Source organism: Hemitrygon akajei, chromosome 5, assembly GCF_048418815.1.
Source record: "Hemitrygon akajei chromosome 5, sHemAka1.3, whole genome shotgun sequence".
Classification (NCBI taxonomy): Eukaryota; Metazoa; Chordata; class Chondrichthyes; order Myliobatiformes; family Dasyatidae; genus Hemitrygon; species Hemitrygon akajei.
The window spans coordinates 90342764-90363293 of NC_133128.1; the positions used below are offsets into that span (position 1 = coordinate 90342764).

General features: G+C 43.8%; 1 protein-coding gene across 7 annotated transcripts in view; it reads right to left on the bottom strand.

Moving 5' to 3' along the window:
* dgkh (diacylglycerol kinase, eta) overlaps window positions 1–20530 on the bottom strand; it is a 522439-nt gene that overhangs the window by 118433 nt on the left and 383476 nt on the right. For all 7 annotated transcript variants that reach the window (XM_073046012.1, XM_073046011.1, XM_073046013.1 and 4 more), the window contains 3 exons: window positions 17143–17416; window positions 14671–14796; window positions 8080–8220 (listed from right to left, as the gene is read on the bottom strand). In XM_073046012.1, coding sequence (XP_072902113.1) covers window positions 8080–8220; window positions 14671–14796; window positions 17143–17416 — 541 coding nt within the window. The remainder of the gene's footprint in view (window positions 1–8079; window positions 8221–14670; window positions 14797–17142; window positions 17417–20530) is intronic.

The following is a 20530-nucleotide window of genomic DNA, read 5'->3' on the forward strand; positions in this document are numbered from 1 at the left end:
TTCCACTTTTAGTCTCATTCAACCACAAGGTCTTCTTCCGAATCTTTACAGCATCTTCTAATGACACTTCGCATAGTCTTTACAGACAAGGTTATGTTTTTTTTAGCCAGTACTTCTTCCTTGCCACTCTTCCATAAACACTGTTTTGTACAAGGCCTTAGCAGTTGTGGAACCATGAACTTCATCTCCAGTTGCAGCCACTGACTTCTGCAGCTCACTAAGTGACTGTTGGCATCACAGTAGCCACTCTTACAAGTGCCGTTCTCCGGCGACTGTTTAGAGGGGCTGCCTGACCTTAACAGTGTGGCTGTAGTTTCATATTTTTTGCATTTTTTTAATAATGGGCTGCACTGAGCTCCAAGGTATGTTCAGTACCTTTTTATATGGTCTTGTACTCTTTCCCAGGTTTGCACTTCTCTATTTTCATTTCCCTGACTTGCCTTGAATGCCCTTTTGTCTTCATTTTGGTTTGGTCTGTTGAAAATCTACCGTACTGTTGGACCTTACAGAGAGCGAGGGGTCCTTACTCTTATGCATTTATTGAAAACAAGTGATCCTCTAATTTTCTGCATCAAAAAAGATTTGGATGAGTTGGTAAGGCAATGCACAATATTGCACCTGAGAAAAGTTAGTGTAGTAATTACAAAGGAAATGAATACTTTCATAGCCTCACAAGCTTGGTTTTCAATTTTTAGTAAATTGTTGAAAGGTTTTGAAGTTTTCTTTTGATGCACAGTGTTTTGTAGAATAGCTCAAAAATCGCTCAAATATATTTTAAATTTAGAAAATGAGACAGTAAAATGTGAAAATAGTTGTAGAGATTGAATATTTCTTTCAAGGCACTGCATATAGTGCCGGCTTTTTGAGGCTGGAAGATTGGTGGTGGGTGGGGTATGGAGCGGCCAGGGAAGGATTAAGGAATGGGGTGCGATTCTTTCTCCAGCAACCTTGGGTATAAGCAGACTACATCTCTACCAAGTCAGTGATGGCTTGTGGAAGTTTTTAAGGTCGACCTAAATTGTACCCTTCCTATCCAGTTTTCCAAAGTCCACAGCACCATATTCTGATCAGTAAACAACTGTAGGACATGAATTGAATAACCTCACTCTGAAGGAGCCATCTCCACTAGAGCTGTGTAGAGTTGAGGATATGCTTCGTATTTGCTCCAATTATTCAATTTCACCAAGAAATATCAGTCATCAATCACTGATATTCACCCCACCAGTTAAAGCTCCACAACTGGAGTAAATTATTTAAAATCTAACAACAATGCCTTCCCCATGTGGCCAGAGTATTTCCTTGAAAGAGCTTCCAGAATATGCTGCCTTACTAGAGCACAATTAATAACAGTAATGTTACAATTCATTTAGATTATAATGTTCAAAAGTTGGTTCACAAGAATATTATCAAAACAAAACTGCTGAGCTACATAAACAGCTGAGCAAAAAATTAGTCAAAGACTTTCAACAGTGCTTAAAATGGAGGATGGAAAGAAAGAGAAGAATTGGGCTGACATTGTATGCATAAAACAAAACCTTCTTAAACACGTTGTTTATTATCCTATATATTAAACCCGAACAAATATGTAATAAAGTTAGTAATCCTCCTAAGTAATAAACCAGGCTCTGACATTGCTGACACAATCGCAAATACACAGCTTTGCATCTAATCATACAAAGACATAACATCAAATTAAAATTTTGGGTCATAGGATCCAGCTAGCAGAATTTTAATGTAATTAGATCTAGGTGATATAACCACAGATAGAGTGTACAGAGAGTATCTGTTTCCCAGTGTTGAAATGTCAAATTCCAGAAGGCATGCATTGAAGTTGAGAGGTGATGGGTTCAAGGGGGATGTGAGGGGTAAGTTTTTTCGCTCAAGAGCATTATGGATGCCTGGAGTGTGTTGCCTGGTATGGTGGTAGAGGCAAATACATTAGAGGCTTTTAAGAGCCTTTTGGATAGGCACGTGAATGTAAGGAAGATGGAGGGATTAGTGTGTGGGTGTTTTTGATTTGCTTTTTAGCTGGTTTAGCACAACACTGTGGGCTGAATGGCCTGTTCCTGTGCTGCACTCCTCTATATTCTACAAATTCCACAATATAGTGGTAATAACTTTCAAGTGGACGTTTGGGGACAGAGTGTCAGGACTAAGGCCATTTCATTTGTATACCTCCAACTTCATCCTCAACAGGCAAGGTACTTGCTTGTGTAATGTAGTGAGTTTAAGTGTAGCTGGAACAGTCCCTACAGCTTGGAAGGGAAATTAATGGTTATGGGGAAAACACAGGGGGAGCTGAGTCCACGGTCAGATCAGCTATAATCTTATTGAATGGCAGAGCGAGTTCAGAGGGCCAGATGGCTGACTCCTGCCCCTATTTCTTATGTTCTTAACTCTCTTTTGTACGCTTTCTGTTGCAATGAATGAGGCGAACCCAAGCACAGGACACAGACATGGAGATTTAGTTAAGATGCAGATGCAGGCATGAGCATTGAACGGCAAACAGGAGGGACGGCAGGAATGCAGGAGACAGGCAGAAATTTATCTTGACACGGAGAGACTGAGTTTCACAGGGAAATCTCGGTACTGAAGCAAAACTTAGAACACACAGTCCTAAGCGGCCGGGAAACGTTAATTACCACACTGGCAAAACCAGCGATCTGGCAACTAGTGGGTGCAAAGCCAGGGTTCTTATGCTGCAGGTCTTGATGAAAACCAGGGGTGCTGTCATCAAAGGGAATTAGGAGAAAATGGGGAATCAACGGTTGGAACCGTGGCACAATCAAGGAAATTAGGAGAAAATAGGGAATTAACAATTGAGACCGTGACAATACCACATCCCCACCCCCCCAACGGGAGCCTCCAGGTGAACCACCAGGCTTGTCCGATTGTCTCGATAGAAATCACGGAGGAGGGAAGGGTCCAGGAGGAAGAAGCAGGGAATCCAGGAGTGTTCCTCTGGACCATATCCCTCCCAATCCACCAGATACTGGAAACCCATGCCTCGGTGGCACACATCCAGCATTTGCCAGATGGTGTACACTGGGAAGTTGTCAATAATCCGAGCGGGTGGAGCGGGTTCTGCACAAAGGGCTGACAGACAGAGAGACGTGGAACGTGGGATGAATGTGCATGGATCTGTGCAGTTTGAGTCTGACCACCGAGGGGTTGATGCCACTCTCAATCTCGAATGGTCCCAGATAGCGAGGGGTGAATTTCTTGGGTTCATTCTTGAGGGGGATGTCTTTTGACATGAGCCAAACCTTCTGCCCAGGCCGATAATTGGGTGCAGGAATTCAATGACAATCGGCAAACCTCCAGTTGTGATCGGCTGAGCGGAGCAGGGCCGTGCATGCGTCCTTCCAGATCTTGCGGCACCAGCAGAGATGGGCCTGAATTGAAGGCACAGCAATGTCTTCTTCACGTGCAGGAAACAGAAGGGGTTGGTAACTGAAGAAGTATTCAAAGGGCGACATTCCAGTGGCGGTGCTGACCAGGGAGTTGTGGGCGCACTCTACCCAAGCGAGATGGGTGCTCCAGGATGACGGGTTGTTGGTGGTTATGCAGCACAGTGTTGCTTCCAAATCCCGGTTAGCTCGTTCTGTTTGACAGTTAGTCTGCAGATGGAAGCCGGAAGACAGACTTACTGAGGCTCCAAGAGCTTGACAAAAGGATCTCCAGTCTTGAGAGATGAATTGGAGGCTCTGGTCAGAAATAATGTCAGAGGGAATTCCATGAAGGTGGAAGATGTGATGAACAAGGAGGTCGGCTGCTTCACGGGCTGTAGGGAGCTTGGGAGGGGCTACAAAGTGCGCGGCTTTGGAGAAGCGGTCCACAACAGTGAATACAGCAGTTTTCCCATGTGAAGGAGGCAGTCCCATAACGAAATCCAGTGCAATGTGAGACCAAGGGCAGCTAGGAACAGGTAGGGGACGAAGCAATCCAGCAGGTGGTCGGTGGGAGGCTTTTCCACGGGCACAAACAGAACAGGCAGAGACAAAGGAACGAGTGTCAGCATCCAGGGAGGGTCACCAGAAATGTCTCTTCAGAAGGGACAGTGTCCAATCGATCCTGGGATGGCAGGCAAAATGAGACATGTGCCTGAGACCGAACAGAGTTCAGCACAAAGAGGCGATTGGAGGGTCCATTGCCTGGGTCAGGTTGAGACCGTCAGGCCTCCTTGACTATAGATTCGATCTCCCAGGTGAGGGCAGCCACCACACGGGATGGTGGAAGGATAGTCTTGGGGTTGGGAAGGCCCTCCTCGGAGATGTATTGACGAGAGAGAGCATCGGGCTTCCTGTTCTTGGATCCTGGACAATAGGTGAGTGTGAATCTGAAATGGCTGAAAAATAATGCCCAACGAGCTTAGCGGGAATTCAGGCATTTGGTGGTTTGGATGTATGCGAGGTTCTTGTAGTCTGTCCAGATGATGAATGGATGCTCCGCTTCCTCTAGCCAGTGCCTCCACTCCTCCAAAGTGAGTTTAACGGCTAGTAACTCCTGGTTCCCAACGTCGTAGTTCCATTTGGTGGGGGATAGATGGCGAGAGAAGGCGCAAGGATGGAGCTTTTGGTCTGGGACGGAGCTTTGGGAGAGGACCGCTCCCACCCCAGAGTTGGAGGCGTCGATCTCCACAATGAATTGACAAGAGGGGTCTGGTTGGACCAGGATGGGAGCAGAGGTGAAACGCCTCTTCAGCTCTGAGAAGGCTGAGTCCACTTCGGGGTCCCAGTGAAAAGGGGTTGCAAGAGAGGTGAGTCGAGTAAGGGATGCTGCCACCGGCTGTAATCCCTGATGAAGCGACGATAAAAGTTTGCAAAGCCCAGAAATCGCTAGAGTTGCTTGAGTGTCGTGGGTTTTGGCCACTCCGCCACTGCACAGATCTTTTTGGGAATTGCCCTCACTTGCCCACTCTCGATGATATACCCCAAGAAACTGACAGAAAGGACATGAAACGCGCACTTCTCAGCCTTCACCAATAGTTTATTCTCACAAAGCCTCTGCAGAACCTGACTGACATGGTGGGTGTGTTCCTGAAGACTGCGGGAGAAGATTAAGATGTCATCCAAATAAACAAAAACGCAACGGTTAATAACGTCCCTAAGGACATCATTTATCAGGGCTTGGAAGACGGCAGGGGCATTGGTAAGACCAAAGGGCTTGATCAGGTATTCAAAGTGATCAAGAGGGGTGTTAAAAGCAATTTTCCACTCATCTCCCTCCCTTATCCTAACCAGGTGATAGGCACTCCGTAGGTCCAATTTAGAGAAAATTGTGGCTCCATGAAGGGGTTCAAAAGCAGAGTTGATAAGGGGCAGTGGATACTTATTCTTTATGGGGATGCTATTCAGGCCACGGTAGTTAATGCAGGGGCACAGTGAGCCGTCTTTCTTCCCCACGAAGAAGAAACCTGCGCCTACAGGGGAAGATGAGGGTCGGATAATGCCAGCCGCGGGAGAGTCATTTAGGTAAGCCTCCACTGCTTCCCTTTCTGGCCGGGACAAGTTATACAGCCGACTGGTAGGTAGAGGGGCTCTGGGGAGACAGTCAATTGCGCAATCATAAGAGCGGTGTGGAGGCAGGGAAAGAGCCCGTTGTTCGCTAAACACTTCTCCCAGATCGTGGTACTCCGCTGGAACCATGGATAAGTCGAGGGTTTCAGAGGCAGACGAGGTCGCGGTGACTTTCACACAGGGGAAAGGGCCGATTGTAGACAAGTGGAGTGACAGACCGAATTCCAGCTGACTATCTTCCAGGTGGACCAGTCAATGTGGGGATTATGGCAGTTTAACCGGGGATAACCGAGAACTATCGGAGCTTGAAGAGAGGAAATTAAAATGAATCATACCTTTTCCCAATGGTTTCTGGAGAGAAAGAGAGACAGGGGTGGTATGAAGTGTGTGCCCGGGCTTCCAAGGGAGTACTCAATGGCTCACGAGGAATTCTGGCCTGGGAAGCTATGTTTTCACCCAAAAGTTTTCCCTCAGCGCCAGAGTCCACTATTGCTGACAGAGGCAGGAACAGTTGGCTGTAATGTAAAGTAGCTGGCATCTGCATCCGGGTTCAGGGAACAGAAAGGAATGTTGTCTGACTCACCAGGGTCCCTCTTTCTACTGGTGAGCCTTCCCTTTTTGGCCGAAGGGGACAGGTAGCACGGAAGTGGCCAGACTGGTCGCAATAGAGACACTCACCCGCTCTAAATCTCCGGAGTCGTTCTGTGGGGAAAGGCAGTTCCGTCCCAGCTGCATGGGTTCCTCTCCCAGGGCGGTGGAAACGTCCGGGCTGGGAGTTACTCTAGAAGCAGGAGGAGGAGAGAGGCTTGTTCTGGCGGGAGGCGGTAATGAGCGCCGAGGAGTGGTCAAAGATGGTGGACGCCCAGTTCTTTCTCTATGGCGTTCTCGGAAACAATTGTCCAATCTGGTGGCTAGGGAGATCAAGGAATCCAGGCTGTCGGTGTCGTCCCTTGCCACCAACTCATCTTTCACCATGTCACTGAGGCCATTCCAAAATACCCCTTGGAGTGCCTCACCGTTCCACCCCGAGTCAGCCGCTAATGTCCGGAACACCATGGAATATTCGGCAATACTGCGCAAGCCCTGGCGGAGAGTGAGTAGACATTTGGCAGTGTCTTTACCACGGACGGGGTGGTCAAAGACCTTTCTCATTCCCATGATAAAGGAAGATCAGATATCCGGTTGGTTATCCCGAACAGCTGTGGCCCATGCTAAGGCACTTCCCCGCAACAACCCCATGATATAAGCAATCTTCGACTTATCCATGGAGTACGTGGATGACTGCTGTTCGAACACCAAGGAGCATTGTAGAAGGAAGGCCCAGCACTTCCCCAAATCCCCAGCAGTGCTCTGGCTCAGGTATGTGCAGCTCTCTTGGTGAGGGTGTTGCTGACACGTGGGGGTTTGCCGCTACAGGCTGGCTGGGCTGGCTAGGCTGGGTTCCAGGAGTGGGTTGAGTGAAATGAGTGGAGACATGGTCCACCTGATCACTGATCTTCATTATGTCAGCAGACAGCAAACGGAGGTTCTCTGTGACCTCCTGGAGGAGTTGGTCATGCAGACCCAGTAGGGAACCCTGGCTGGCGAGGGCTTGTTGAAGGATATTCATGTCCGCTGGGTCCATAGTGGCCAGATCTTTCTGTTATAACGAACGAGGCAAACCCAAGCGCAGGACACAGGCACGGAGATTTAATAAGGATGCAGATGCAGCCGTGAGTGTTGATCGGCAAACAGGAGGGAGAGCAGGAAGGCAGGAGACAGGCGGGATTTTATCTTGACACGGAGAGACTGGGGTTCATAGGTAAACTTTGGAACTGGAGTAGGAATAGAAAACTGATCTTGACACAGAGAGAGTGAGTTTCACAGGTAAATCTCGGTACTGAAGCAAAACTTAGAACACACAGTCCTAAATGGCCGGGAAGTGTTAATTACCACACTGGCAAAACCAACGATCTGGCAACTAGTGGTTGTAATTCCAGGGTTCTTATGCTGCAGGTCCTGATGGAAACCAGGTCTGCCGTCATCAAAGAGAATTAGGAGCAAATGGGAAATAAACGGTCAGAACCACGGCACAATCAAAGGAAATTAGGAGAAAATAGGGAATTAACGATCGGGGCCGTGACACTTTCAGGCTTAATGCATCTTTTCTATAGCATAATGACTAAATCTGAACATATCTGAATCCTCTGAGGAGTTTTGAGAGGTTTTATTAAATGCCCTTTACAAAATGGGTTCCATGGCATTTCTTTGTTTCGTGGCTGTCTGTTGGAAGAAGAATCGCAGGGCTGTATACTGCATACATACTTTGATAATAAATGTACTTTGAATCTTTAAAAAGAAAAATGTTATGCTTTAACCTGAGATGTTAAATATAATTTAAGTCAAATAGAATGTAGAAGTTAGAATTAAAATAAGTGAACCTGATTTCTTTGCACTGAACAGTTTGATACTCACGAGGTAATTATGTACCCACAAGGAAAATAAACAGTTCTAATAATAGAAGTTTAATGTTATTACTCCAACTTTCTCAAGAATGCTTCTGTCTGAGTATGCTGGCTACCTGGGCAGATGATTCTGGTATTCAGCACTGGGAGATTTTCTTTGCTAGCAGTTAATGGTGAGGTTGTAAATGGACCAGTGTAGGAAGTGGTGGTGCGATGGATTCGTCTCTCTGGAGGGGATCTCTGACCAGACCGGAAAGCTGAAATAATGAAAAATAACATTAATTATACACTGCTGAACATATATAAGGGAGAGGGAAGGATGTTGTAAGCATGCAGGGCAGCAGGATGCAGAGAGAGGGCAAGAGGGACACAGAATAGCAAGGGCATCAGAAGAAAAATATATCAAAGGAAAGGGAGAGGGGCAGAAGCAGTTACAGGGGAGTAGGGAAGTGGAAAGAAAAGGGAGAAAATATCGAAGTATTTTCAATTAACATAAAATAATCTTTCTTGTAAAGCATCTTGAACAGAAATCTCTACCAGCTACATATTAAAAAAAAGTCCTTCATCTTCATAATTCTTAATCACTAAGTGCGATCAACAACCCTCCTAATTCAGATAGATGCTTATACTTCTTTTTGCCCATTTTCCATATCTCCAGCTACAACTCTCTAGTGCATTACACTTCTTATGCAAGACAATCATTTCAATACATATATTCCAGGGCTCAGATGAAAAATACTGTGTCTGATGCGTAAATGATGAGGTAAAAAGACAATTCGGTTCATCATACAGACATGGTAAGGAACCCAGCAATCAACGCAAAGATGCAGTATAGTCACTGCACACCTTTTACATGTAATGTGAAAGCACAATGAAGTTTTACTTTCAATTCTATAGAAGCACAAGTGAAAAGTAACATCTTGATTGGGCCAGCCGAACAAGACTTTGGGTCTCTATGTTCCATGATAGGAGTCAGCAATGTCATTGAGGACCAGTATGGCAGTTGAACAAAACTTTGCCCCTGTCATTTAACAACCTCACATTTGAAAAATAATTCTAAGTAGAATTTCAAGAGAATTTTTTCCCAACCAAATGAGGCTTAGAAGGGGAGTTAAATAGTGAAAAAAGCCAGTTTATGAGGGAAAGGAATCTCTGCTATCTTGTAAAAGAAACAATGAAAATGGGGCATAAAGATCCAAAAAATGGTAGTTTAAAGTTGTAAGGACACTGCCATGGGATATAAACAGGCTCAGTAAATGGTCAAAAAGTGGTAGATGGAGTATAATCTGGGAAGAATAAAATAATTAACTCCTGTTAAAAACCTGGTAAAGCAGAATCTCAGGCTACATCCACACTACACCGGATAATTTTGAAAATTCCGTTTCGCGTAAAAACGATAGATGTCCACACTAGGTGTTTTTAAAAATACCTCTGTCCATATTGAAACGGAGATTTCAGCGAATCTCCTCCTACTGCACATGCGCAGGACACATCTAACGAAAACAAGCAACATGTTTGGTGTCGAATCTCACTGTGAAAGACGGTGCGTGTTTGTTCAGTTATAGACTAGAAAAACTTAAACGATGGTCAGCTGTTGGCTCTCGCGCAGGAGGACTTAAAAGTAAAAAAAAAACAAATACTGCAGCGTATGGAGGCAACCGACAGGGAGTTCACGGACAGTATGAACCGGCTGATGACGAACATTGAAAAACTGATGAACTCTGTTGCATTAATAAAGCACCTTGTCAAATGTGTAAAACATGTCTGCATCAGTATTATCTTGTATTTCCATACAATGTTACATTCGGCTGTTACACATCTATTGTCAGAGAAGTACTTGCATAAATAGGTAAACCACCTTCATACAAGCAAGGGCAGAAAACAGGGCAAAGTGAGTATACTTATTTATTCAGTAAGTTATGGGTCAAAGTATTTGGTGAGTACATTTCTAACTCTTCTGGCTTCAGTCTTGTCTGTTCTGAAACTGTTAGATTGTGTGGGGGGTTGTGTTCAGGAAAACAATGAAATGGCGCGCTGCCGTCAGACAGCGTTTTCAGATTTCTCCAGTTACTCCATCCACACTGCTCCAGCCAAGCAACTTTTTCAAAATTACACACCCTGAACAGAGTTTCCGAAATTCTCCGGTTTCAGGGGACGAAAACGCCGTTTTAGTGTGGACGGAGGGTAAAGATGAAGAGAAAAAGCTTCGGTTACGGATTTATCTGGCGCAGCGTGGACGTAGCCTTACTTAAAAGTCCGGAAACTCATAAATATCAGTATTCAAAGCAATTCATGATTCTTGAACAGCAATCACAGCAAGTCAAGATGTGAGCAGAGCAAGGAATTAGGAAGGCAATTTAAGCCTTTATTGAAATGGATTGGAATACAAGAGTTGAAGATATCTTACTGAAATGACCACTTAGCCAAGGATGAACTAACCACTAACCCACCCCTCCACCCCCACCACCACTACTTTATCATTTCCTGTCAGAGTCACCTTATGTACAGACACACTTGTGCTTAGTGCCACTTTATGGACATACAATCAATGTATATAAGCTATCTTATGTATACTCGCCTCTTCGGGGCGAGAGGTCCCGAGTTCACATCCAGCTGGCTCCTTTGCACGCTCTCTATCTGTGCTAGGTTGAGTGTCGAGCTAGCAACTTGACCTCATTAAAAAAAAAACCTGGAGAGGGATGGACTCCGCCAGATTTCAGATGCCCAAGACGCACCGTATGATGAGCAATCACCAAAAAGATCGGTGCAAACAGCTTGTCATGACGGCGCCCCGACTCCACCAGGAGTTAAGGACGCGCGCGCACACACACACATATTTAGTGTATACCTATTGTGTTTTTTAAATTGTTCTGTTCTTTACCTTATTATGTTTTTTTGGGCTGTATCAGATCCGGAGTAACAATTATTTCGTTCTCCTTTACACTTGTGGCCTGGAAATTACATTAAACAATCCTGAATCTTGTACTTGTCTTTGAGGAAATGGAAATATAATATAGCAGATTGATTCTTGGGGATGTTCTGAGCAAAGATCAAGTATAATCAGCATTGACTCAATGGAGCTTAGAAAAATCATAGGGTAAGCTACTGAAATTCTTGAGAGAGGAGATGCTGCAAATTGTTTTCCAGGGCTAGACAAGTTACAACATGGATATATAATCTCAGGGTAAGACTGGATAAGTCTTTTTGGTGAATATACTCAGTCTTTATCCCAGGATTGGGGAATTAAGGACTAAAGGGAAAAGTTTACCAGAACCTGAGGGGCTACCTGAGGGGAGGTATGCTTGTGGAATGAGCTGCCAGTGGATGATGTCGAGACAGGTACAACATTGACTTTTAAAAGATAGTTAGACAGGTACATGAATAAGAAAAGTTTAGTAGGTTATAGCCCAAACACTGACAACTGGGACAAAAGCTTGAATGGGCATCTTGTTGGCACACAGTAAGATTTCTCTACTGCATTACTCTATCAATCTGTGACTCTATAAGGAGGAATATCCTCACATGGAAGGTAGTCATTCTTTGAACTTCCCTAACCAAGAGTGCTCTGTTGAGTCCATTCAAGACTGAGACTCAATGGGGCTTAGAAGAATGATAGGGTGAGCAAATGAAATAGGGTGGGAAGGTGAACTGGTGTGAATAATTAACCACCTTATGAATGGCAACATAGAAAGGCTCCCACCTTTTCTGTACTTATAGTGAAATTGTGAGGCTATAACTATCAGGAGAGATAGCTGCTTGTTTCTCAAACAAAAGGCGAAGGTGCATAATAAAGATAAAAAATTATGGAAGAAATTGAGAGAGAAGGCAGATGGAGAATAGTTCCAAATGAATCATTGTAAAACTAATCACAATAAAGAATAGACACTCCTTAACAAATCAATAGGAATTTGGATGAAACTGGTTTATTCAGAAAATGGTTAGAATGTAGAACATTTAAGATATTGAGGTTAACGTCATTACTTATTTATGATGGAGCTCAATAAGAAAGTGAACGAGAAAGGAAGCTAATGTTGATAAGAAGTGAAAGGAGCTGTGAATGGGATAGTGCAGTCTGAGAAATGTGTCTGTCTGTAGTGGGCTGAATCATCTGTTTTGATCTCCCAAATTCAAGGTAGTTCCATATATTCCAAATATTTATCTGTAGTACTTTAGTACAGCAGATCCCTGGTGTTACTTCCCACTTCCTACCAATATCCTGGCTTCTCTCTACATAAGACCATAAGACATAGGAGCAGAATCAGGACAGTCAGCCCATTGAGTTTACTCCGCCATTCCATCATGACTGATCCTGGATCCCACTCAACCCCATACACCTGCCTTTTCGCCATATCCTTTGATGGCCTGACCAATCAGGAAACTATCAACTTCCTCTTTAAATATATCCACGGACTTGGCCTCTGCTGAAGTCTGTGGCAGAGCATTCCACAGACTCATCACTTTCTGACTAAAAAAAAATTCCTCCTTACCTCTGTTCTAAAAGGCTGCCCCTCAATTTTGAGGATGTGCCCTCTGGTTCTGGATACCCCCACCACAGGAAAACATGCTCTCCACATCCTCCCTTTCTAGTCCTTTCAACATTCGGTAGGTTTCAATGAGATCCCCCCACATTCTTCTAAATTCCAGTGAGTACAGGCACAAAGCTGCCAAACGCTCCTTATATGTTAACCCTTTCATTCCCAGAATCATCCTTGTGAACCTCCTCTGGACTCTGACAACACATGCTTTCTGAGTTAATGGGGCCCAAAACTGTTGACAATACTCCAAGTGCGACCTGACTATCATCTAATAAAGCCTCAGCATTATCTCCTTTCTTTTGTATTCTATTCCCCTTGAAATAAATGCCAACATTGCATTTGCCTTTTTTACCACAGACTCAGCCTATAAGTTAACCTCTGGGAGTCTTGCACGAGGACTCCTAAGTCCCTCTGCAGCTCTGATATTTGAACCTTCTCCCCATTTAGATAATAGTCCACACTATTGTTCCTTTTACCAAAATGTATTATCATACATTTCCCAACATTGTATTCCATCTGCCACTTTTTTGCCCATTCTTCCAATATGTCTAAGTCCTGTTGCAATCACATCGCTTCCTCAGCACTACCTACCCCTACAGCTATCTTTGCATCATTCGCAAACTTTGCCACAAGGCCATCAATTTCATTATCTAAATCAGGAACAAACAATATGAAAAGTAGTGGTCCCAATACTGTCTCCTGAGGAACATCACTAGTCACTGGCAGCCAACCAGAAAAAGCCCCCTTTATTCCTACTCGCTGCCTTCTGCCTGTCAGCCATTTCTCTATCCATGCCATTATCTTAACAAGATTTTATCTTGTTAAGCAGCCTCATGTGTGGCACCTTATCAAATGCCTTCTGAAAATACAAGTAAATGACATCCACTTCCTCTCTTTTGTCCACCCTGCTTGCTACTTCCTCAACGAACTCTAACAGATTTGTCAGGCAAGACACATGACTGATGCTGGATCTCCTCCTCCTCCAGCCCTCCTGATGAAGGGTTTCGGCCCGAAACGTCGTCACTACCTCCTCCCATAGATGCTGTCTGGCCTGCTGAGTTCTGCCAGCATTTTGTGTTTTTATTTGTCAGGCAAGATTTCCCTTTATATAAACCATGCTGACATTGACTTATTTTATCATTAGTCTCCAAGTACTCTGAAACCTCATCCTTAATAACACACTCCAACACTTTCCAAACCACTGAGGTTAGACTATTTGGCCTATAATCTTTCTTTTGCCTTCCTCCCTTCTTAAAGAGTGGAATGACATTTGCAATCTTCCAGTCCTCCGGGACCATGCCAAAATTGAGTGATTCTTGAAAGATCATGGCCAATGCATCCGTTATCTCTTCAGCAACCTCTCTCAGGACTCTGGGATGTAGTCCATCTGGTCCAGGTGACTTATCCACCTTAAGACTTTTGAGTTTGCCTGGCACATTTTCCTTAAGGCACACCCTTCCCCCTGACACTCACGGACCGCTGACACACTGCTAGTGTCTTCCACAGTGAAGACTGGTACAAAGTGCAGCCACCAGAAACTGTTCTTAGTACACAAAGGGTAAATCGTAGCTGTTAGCTGCTTGATATTTAACAGTAGACTCACCTAATGACACAGTTGAGCTGACTTTCCACAGCCAATGCACTAGCACCAGTGTTCTCCACTTGAAGCTGTTCCATTTCTTCCCCAGTTCTTCAAAACCCATTTCTATTATGTCACCATCAATAACAAGTCACCAAGTGTGATCTAGATTGAGATGTCAACTGACCTAGCCTTGGATCATTTCACAAGTACAAAAAACTCCCTCCATAGCTACCTTTACAAAAGTATAAGGCAAAATCCAAAAGGTGGACGTTGCCTCAACCTCTCCTGTTCTGAATTACTCCCTGAAGGTGGTTCTTTCAAGAGACATACAACATTCACACAACCAGAACACTGTCCTCAGCTAATCACCAGCAATGTTGCCCGTTAACCCTAACATAGGCAAGCTTCCATTTTCTTTGCCATCAAACAGATGTGTAATGTTGTGCCCCACAAACATTATGGAGGCTTGATCAATGATGGAAAAGCTGAGAATGCTTTGAAACACAAAAGGCAAGATCTACGTTTGATGTTAATGTTCTCTATCTAGTAATCAATCCTCTCTATTTAGAAGAAAGATAAGTAAACTATACTTGGTTGAATATCTGTTTCCTTCGTCTCATCTTCCTCCTTTTCTTCCTCTTTCAAGACCTCCTCAATGTCCTTTTTCAGTTCCACTTCAACCTGTTCTTGGGTGTGCGCATTCTGTTCATCCACAACTGCAAGAAAGAGGCATCAGTTAAACAGAGTGAAGGAAGGTCCTGACAGCGTGAAGAATATATCAGAGTGGGAAATGAACCACGTGGTCCAAGTACAGCCATTCATATTTATTTAAAAATAAGGGACCAAACTTTCTCTCCTGGGACAGCACAGCTGTGATCTCTCCATGCCTCTGCTCAGAAGGCCCACGAGGAAAGGTCTATTCTGCCGGCCAAACTGCCTCAGTGTCCAGCACAGCAGCAGAAGCATCATGGGCACATTGGCCTTTGAAAGCTTTGAAACCCAGCAAAGTCCTGCTGGGTCCTTTGCTGGTTGTCAAAACCATGAGGACTCAAAATGTTTCTAACATTCAGAAAAGTTAATCTATTACAATTGAAATAGCAATTTAAAAAATTTGAAAATTTCATTCAAAATCACTGGCATTTATCAGCAGAATTTGGGTCAAGAAGTAGGCCACAGAAGCCCCCGAGGCTCTATTGTTCACTGAGATCACTCCAATCTGATGCCTTAACATCCTGCTCCTTATCCTTAGAGTCCCTTAAAGCCTAAAAACCCAAGCCTTGAAAAATACCCCACAGCAATATGTCAAATTAAAGCACAGAACAAGATCAAATGAGGAGAAAATTAAAAACAAATGCAGATGCTGGAAAACTAAAATAACTATATGAGTTAGGAATACTCAGCAGGCCAGGCTGCATCTGTGAAAAAGATGCGCTCATAGTCAGCACTAAGCACAAGAAAGGTTCCCCCAATGTCCATCAACTGTGCAAGGTTGCAAAACTGTTCATTTTGAAATACAAATGCCACCATTTGAGCAAAGTTTGAAATCAGTTTGGATTTAATTTTTTCTTGCATGGAAAATCTGAAATCATTAAACTGTCTAACTATTACAGCATTTTCAACTAGAAAATCATGATATTTTAGACATAAGGTATTAACTTGTTCATCGTCAAATGTGAAGTTTACGATATGAACACTGTCAGCCAAAGATGGCTGCCGCTGTGATGCAGCTGTACAAACCGGAACAGGAAAGGTGAGGTGACGTAAATTACTGACGTGCATTGTGATATTTGAAAAACCGATTAACTAGTTAACAGAAACATTTAGTTAAAAGATTATTTTCAATAAGTATAATTATTAATTACTGCATTATTTTAGGTAGCTAACCTTTAGTGCACACATTAATTTCTTTAGTGCGCTGGTTGAAAAATGTGTGTGTGCTTGCACATGCGCACAGCTTATAGGGAACATAGTTTGGGAGTCCTTGTGCAGAACAACCTAAAGGTTAACTTGCAGGTGGGGGAGGCAGGTGAGAAGAGGCCAGAATGGGGAATGGAAGAATAGAGAATGGGGAGGGGGAAAAATGACCAGAAGGAGAAATTAATGCTCATGTCATCAGGTTGGAGGCTACCCAGACGGAATATGACGTATTGCTCCTCCACCCTGAGAGTGGCCCTATCGTGGCAAAAAAAGGAAGTCATGGACTGACATGTTGGAACAGGAATGGGGATAGGAATTAAAATGGCTCAACCAACACACACAAAATGCTGGTGGAACACAGCAGGCCAGGCAGCATCTATAAGGAGAAGCACTGTCAACGTTTTGGGCCAAGACCCTTCATCAGGACTAACTGAAAGGAAAGATGGTAAGAGATTTGAAAGTAGTGGGGGGAGGGGAAAATGAGAAATGATAGAAGACCGGAGGGGGTGGGATGAAGCTAGGAGCTGGAAAGGTGATTGGCGAAAGTGATACAGAGCTGGAGAAGGGAAAGGATCATGGGACGGGCGGCCTCGGGAGAAAGAAAGGGGGAGGGGAGCACCAGAGGGAGATGGAGAACAGGCAGAGTGATGGGCACAGAGAGAGAGAAAAAAAACAAACAACTAAATATGTCAGGGATGGGGTAAGAAGGGGAGGAGGGGCATTAACAGAAGTTAGAGAAGTCAATGTTTCATTAAAATGGTTGGCCACCCGGAAATTAAACTTTTGATAGAGGGAGCAGAGTTGCTTGACAAGTGGTTGCCTAATTTATGTCTGGTCTCACCAATGTAGAGGAGGCTGCATCAGGATGCAATAGATGACCCCAACAGATTTGCAAGTGAAGTGTTGCCTCACTTGAAAGGACTGTTTGGGGCCCTGAATGGAGGTGAGGGAGGAGGTGAATGGACAAGTGTAGCATTTCTGTCACTTGCAGGGATAGTGAGAGGATTTAACAGAATCCTCAAAATTAGCCATTGGTGGAGAAATAATAAAAAAGTAACAAAATAGGTGCAGTTTTCAAAAGCTTGTTGGATTAATGGACAATAAAGGATTAACAGGAAGCTTAGGAAGGCTGCACCACACTGTACCTTTCTCTGCTTGTTCAATGATTTGTCTCACTGCTTTTTTCAGGCTGTTTGCCCGAAGCATAAGTTGCTCCCTGGATTTGAAGAACTTCGGGGTGGAAGACCGTGCTGGGATGCTTTCCACTGGCTGCTCAGATAAGGATTCTTCACTGAACTCTTCTTCTTCACCTTCCTCCTCTACGATGGGTGGCGTTGAGCAGTGGTGGCTTGTCGTGGCTTGTGATTCATCACTGAGGGTCTGCAGCAGCGAGTCCAGCTTCTCGTTCAGTACCAGACACTGCAATGAGAATGTGTAAACTGTCAGGTACGAGTGACAGATCTTACAGCTTTAAACTACCTTTATATTTGCAACCTTATTATTTTTCCCAAAATCATGTCAACTGTAAAAATAATCCGATGTCTTTGTCTACGTTAATTATTAATTCCAAATCTCTCCTTACAATCCATCAAAGCCATTTCAAGTTTCTTCCTTAAACATTGCACTCAAGAAGTGTTTGAGAGATTAACCCATTTAGTGCCCAGTGGTGGGAGGTGTCCTTCCCCACAGAGTTTCTGCAGTGCTTCGAAGTGCTGCTCTTCATTGGGGCGGCTGCCTCAAGCTACCAGAGACCTGGGTTTGATCCTGACCTCTGGAGCCGCCTGTGTGGAGTGCACATTCTCCCTTTGACCAGATGAGTTTCCCACAGGTGTACCGGTTTCCTCTGTCACTCCAATGACTTGTAGGCTGGTAGGTTAGGCTGGCCACTGTATAGCACTTCAAATGTACAGGTAAGTGCTAGAATCTGAGAGGAGCTGTGGACTAATTCAAATGGATGGTCGATGGTAGCTATGGACTCAGTGGGCTGAAGGGCCTGTTTCTCTCTAATGACTCTATAACATATTGCATCTTGGAATGAGTTAGTCAGTAGCATTTGCATGTGAATGTAAGCAACAACAAACTGTCATTTAATTATGCATTCAGTTAACTTTCAAAGGCTCTTTACAAGAACGGCAGGTAAAATATAGGTTGTTGAATGTGCCACCAGTTCTTCACTGCCAACAATACTGGGATTCATACTACAAAACCTAAACAATTCCCGGAGAATGATGAGGAAATCTACTCTATTCCCACTATCCTCAGGTTACTTCTTCATCAGCCCATGACCCCTTTCACCTATCTCCACCCAGCTTCTTAGTTCATACCTTCACCTCCACCCATCCACCTTCCCTCCTACCTAGACTCACCTATCACCTGCCAGCTTGTACTTCTTGCCCTCACCCCAGCTTCTTATTATGTTACTTATGTACTGCGATGCAGCGTGGCATAGGCTGTCCCTGCCCTTTAAACTGCCCAACAACCCTCAATTTAACCCTATAGCTAATTTACAATGACCGACCGGTACCAACTGGTATGTCTTTGGATTGTGGAAGGCAACTGGAGCACACAGAGGATATCCACACAGTCACGGAGAGAACATACAAGCTCCTTACAGACAGCAGTGGGAATTTATCCTGGATTGCTGGTAATGTAAAGCATTGTGAGAACTACTATGCTACCGTGCCACCCCAGGTTGCTCCTCGTTGAGTGAACAAAGTCTCATGTTTCCAGATTTGCTGACAATATTAAACTAGCTGGGATCATATTAAATTAAACTAGTAGGGCACTACGGTAGTGCAGAGGTTAGTGTGATGCTATTGCAGCTTGGGGTGTCACAGTTTGGAGTTCAATTTGGGCATCATCTGTAAGAAAGTCTGTGCATTCTTCCCATGTTTCCTCCGAGTGCTCTGGTTTCCTCCCACAGCTCAAAGTCATACCAGTAGGTTAATTGTTCATTGAAAATTGTCCCATGATTAGGCTAGGATTAAATCTCAGGCTAGAAGCAGCATGGCTCGGTGGTCCAGTGGGCCTGTTCTGTGTTGTACCCTGAAATAAAAAGTACAATAAGTACAGAGAAGGAAGTGAAGGGTAGTTAAGGAAGTTAGATGTATCGAGGCAAGCCACATGAATGGGCTAGAGTGTAGCAGATGGAAGATAATGTGAACATATGTGAGGTTATCCACACTGATGCACATAACAGAAAGCAGAGTAACTGTAACATGGTAAGAGATTATGTTATACAGACTCAAGATACTGCTGATGCTGGAATCTGTAGCAACACGTGTTGCTATGTTGCCCCAGAGATTACAATGTTCAAAGAGACCTAAGCACAATTAATGCAGAAACCATCATCAGAGGGTGGTGAACCTTTGGAATTCTCTTGTCCAGACAGCTAGGGAAGCTTAGCTGTAGAATTAACTAATAGATTTCTGAATATTAAGGGAACAGTGTGATGTAAGGATAATGCTTAGAAATGGCACTGAAGTCAATCAGCCATGACCTTAATTAATGTCAGGGCATGCTCCAGGAACTGCCGTGGCTAATCCTGCCCCAATATTTTTATGATTAAATGGCAATTCAACTGAGTGACTGCCTCCCCCTCACTTCCCCCCCCCCCCCCACCCCCAAGTGTGTTAGCTCAGGAGTCCTGTCTTTAGTTCTGATGGCCAAGGTTTATTGGCGAGCCACGGGTCTGGTAGCTGGCGGAAAGTAACTGCCTGGCTGACAGAGATCATATGCAGGAGACAGGAGGAAGAAAGTGCTACTCTTCTAGCCTGAGATCCACATTCCAGCATCCTTAGCCACTGCTGCCTGACTCAGACCTCAGTAACTATGGTAACTAGGATTTTAAGCATCCATTGCTCAATGTAATAATCTTTAAAATGATCTTGTTGGCACTGGGTTTTTTTTCCTATTTCTCAAGTAATGTCAAGTAGAGCTTTATAAATGGTTCTCCTGATACATTGTGCCAGAGGTTAATAATGTTATATTTATAAAACACATTTCTTTGATTATTTAAGGAAATATGTTTTATAAATATGACAGATAGCATAAATATATCTGAAATAAATCATTGGATCAAAATGATATATGTACATTATCCTTGTAGCTTTCTCTTTTCCTTTGTCAAAGACAGATTTGAAGATACTGCTTTAAAAAGATAATCTTTATTAAATACTGGCAATTGGTAATAAATTATTTTTTAAAAATAATCAGATATAGATTTTTTTTATTTGCTTCCTTAAATGTATTACTGAAACAAAAATTGAGATTTCATGCCATTAGTCCTGGCCATTTCTACTGAATTCTGTTGCTGCACCTTATCATTTTTCAAACAGACCAGTCTGCTTTATGTAATTCCTAAACTATTTCAACTACCAGAGGTGGATATGCTATCAACTGGATAAACGCAACTTAATTGCATACTGCGGGTGAGTTTTTGAGAGATCCTTCACTCCATGAGGGGAAAAGTCATGCACAACAGAAAGATGGTGATCAGCATTCTCAGCAGTACCTCTCCCTCGCCATCTGCAA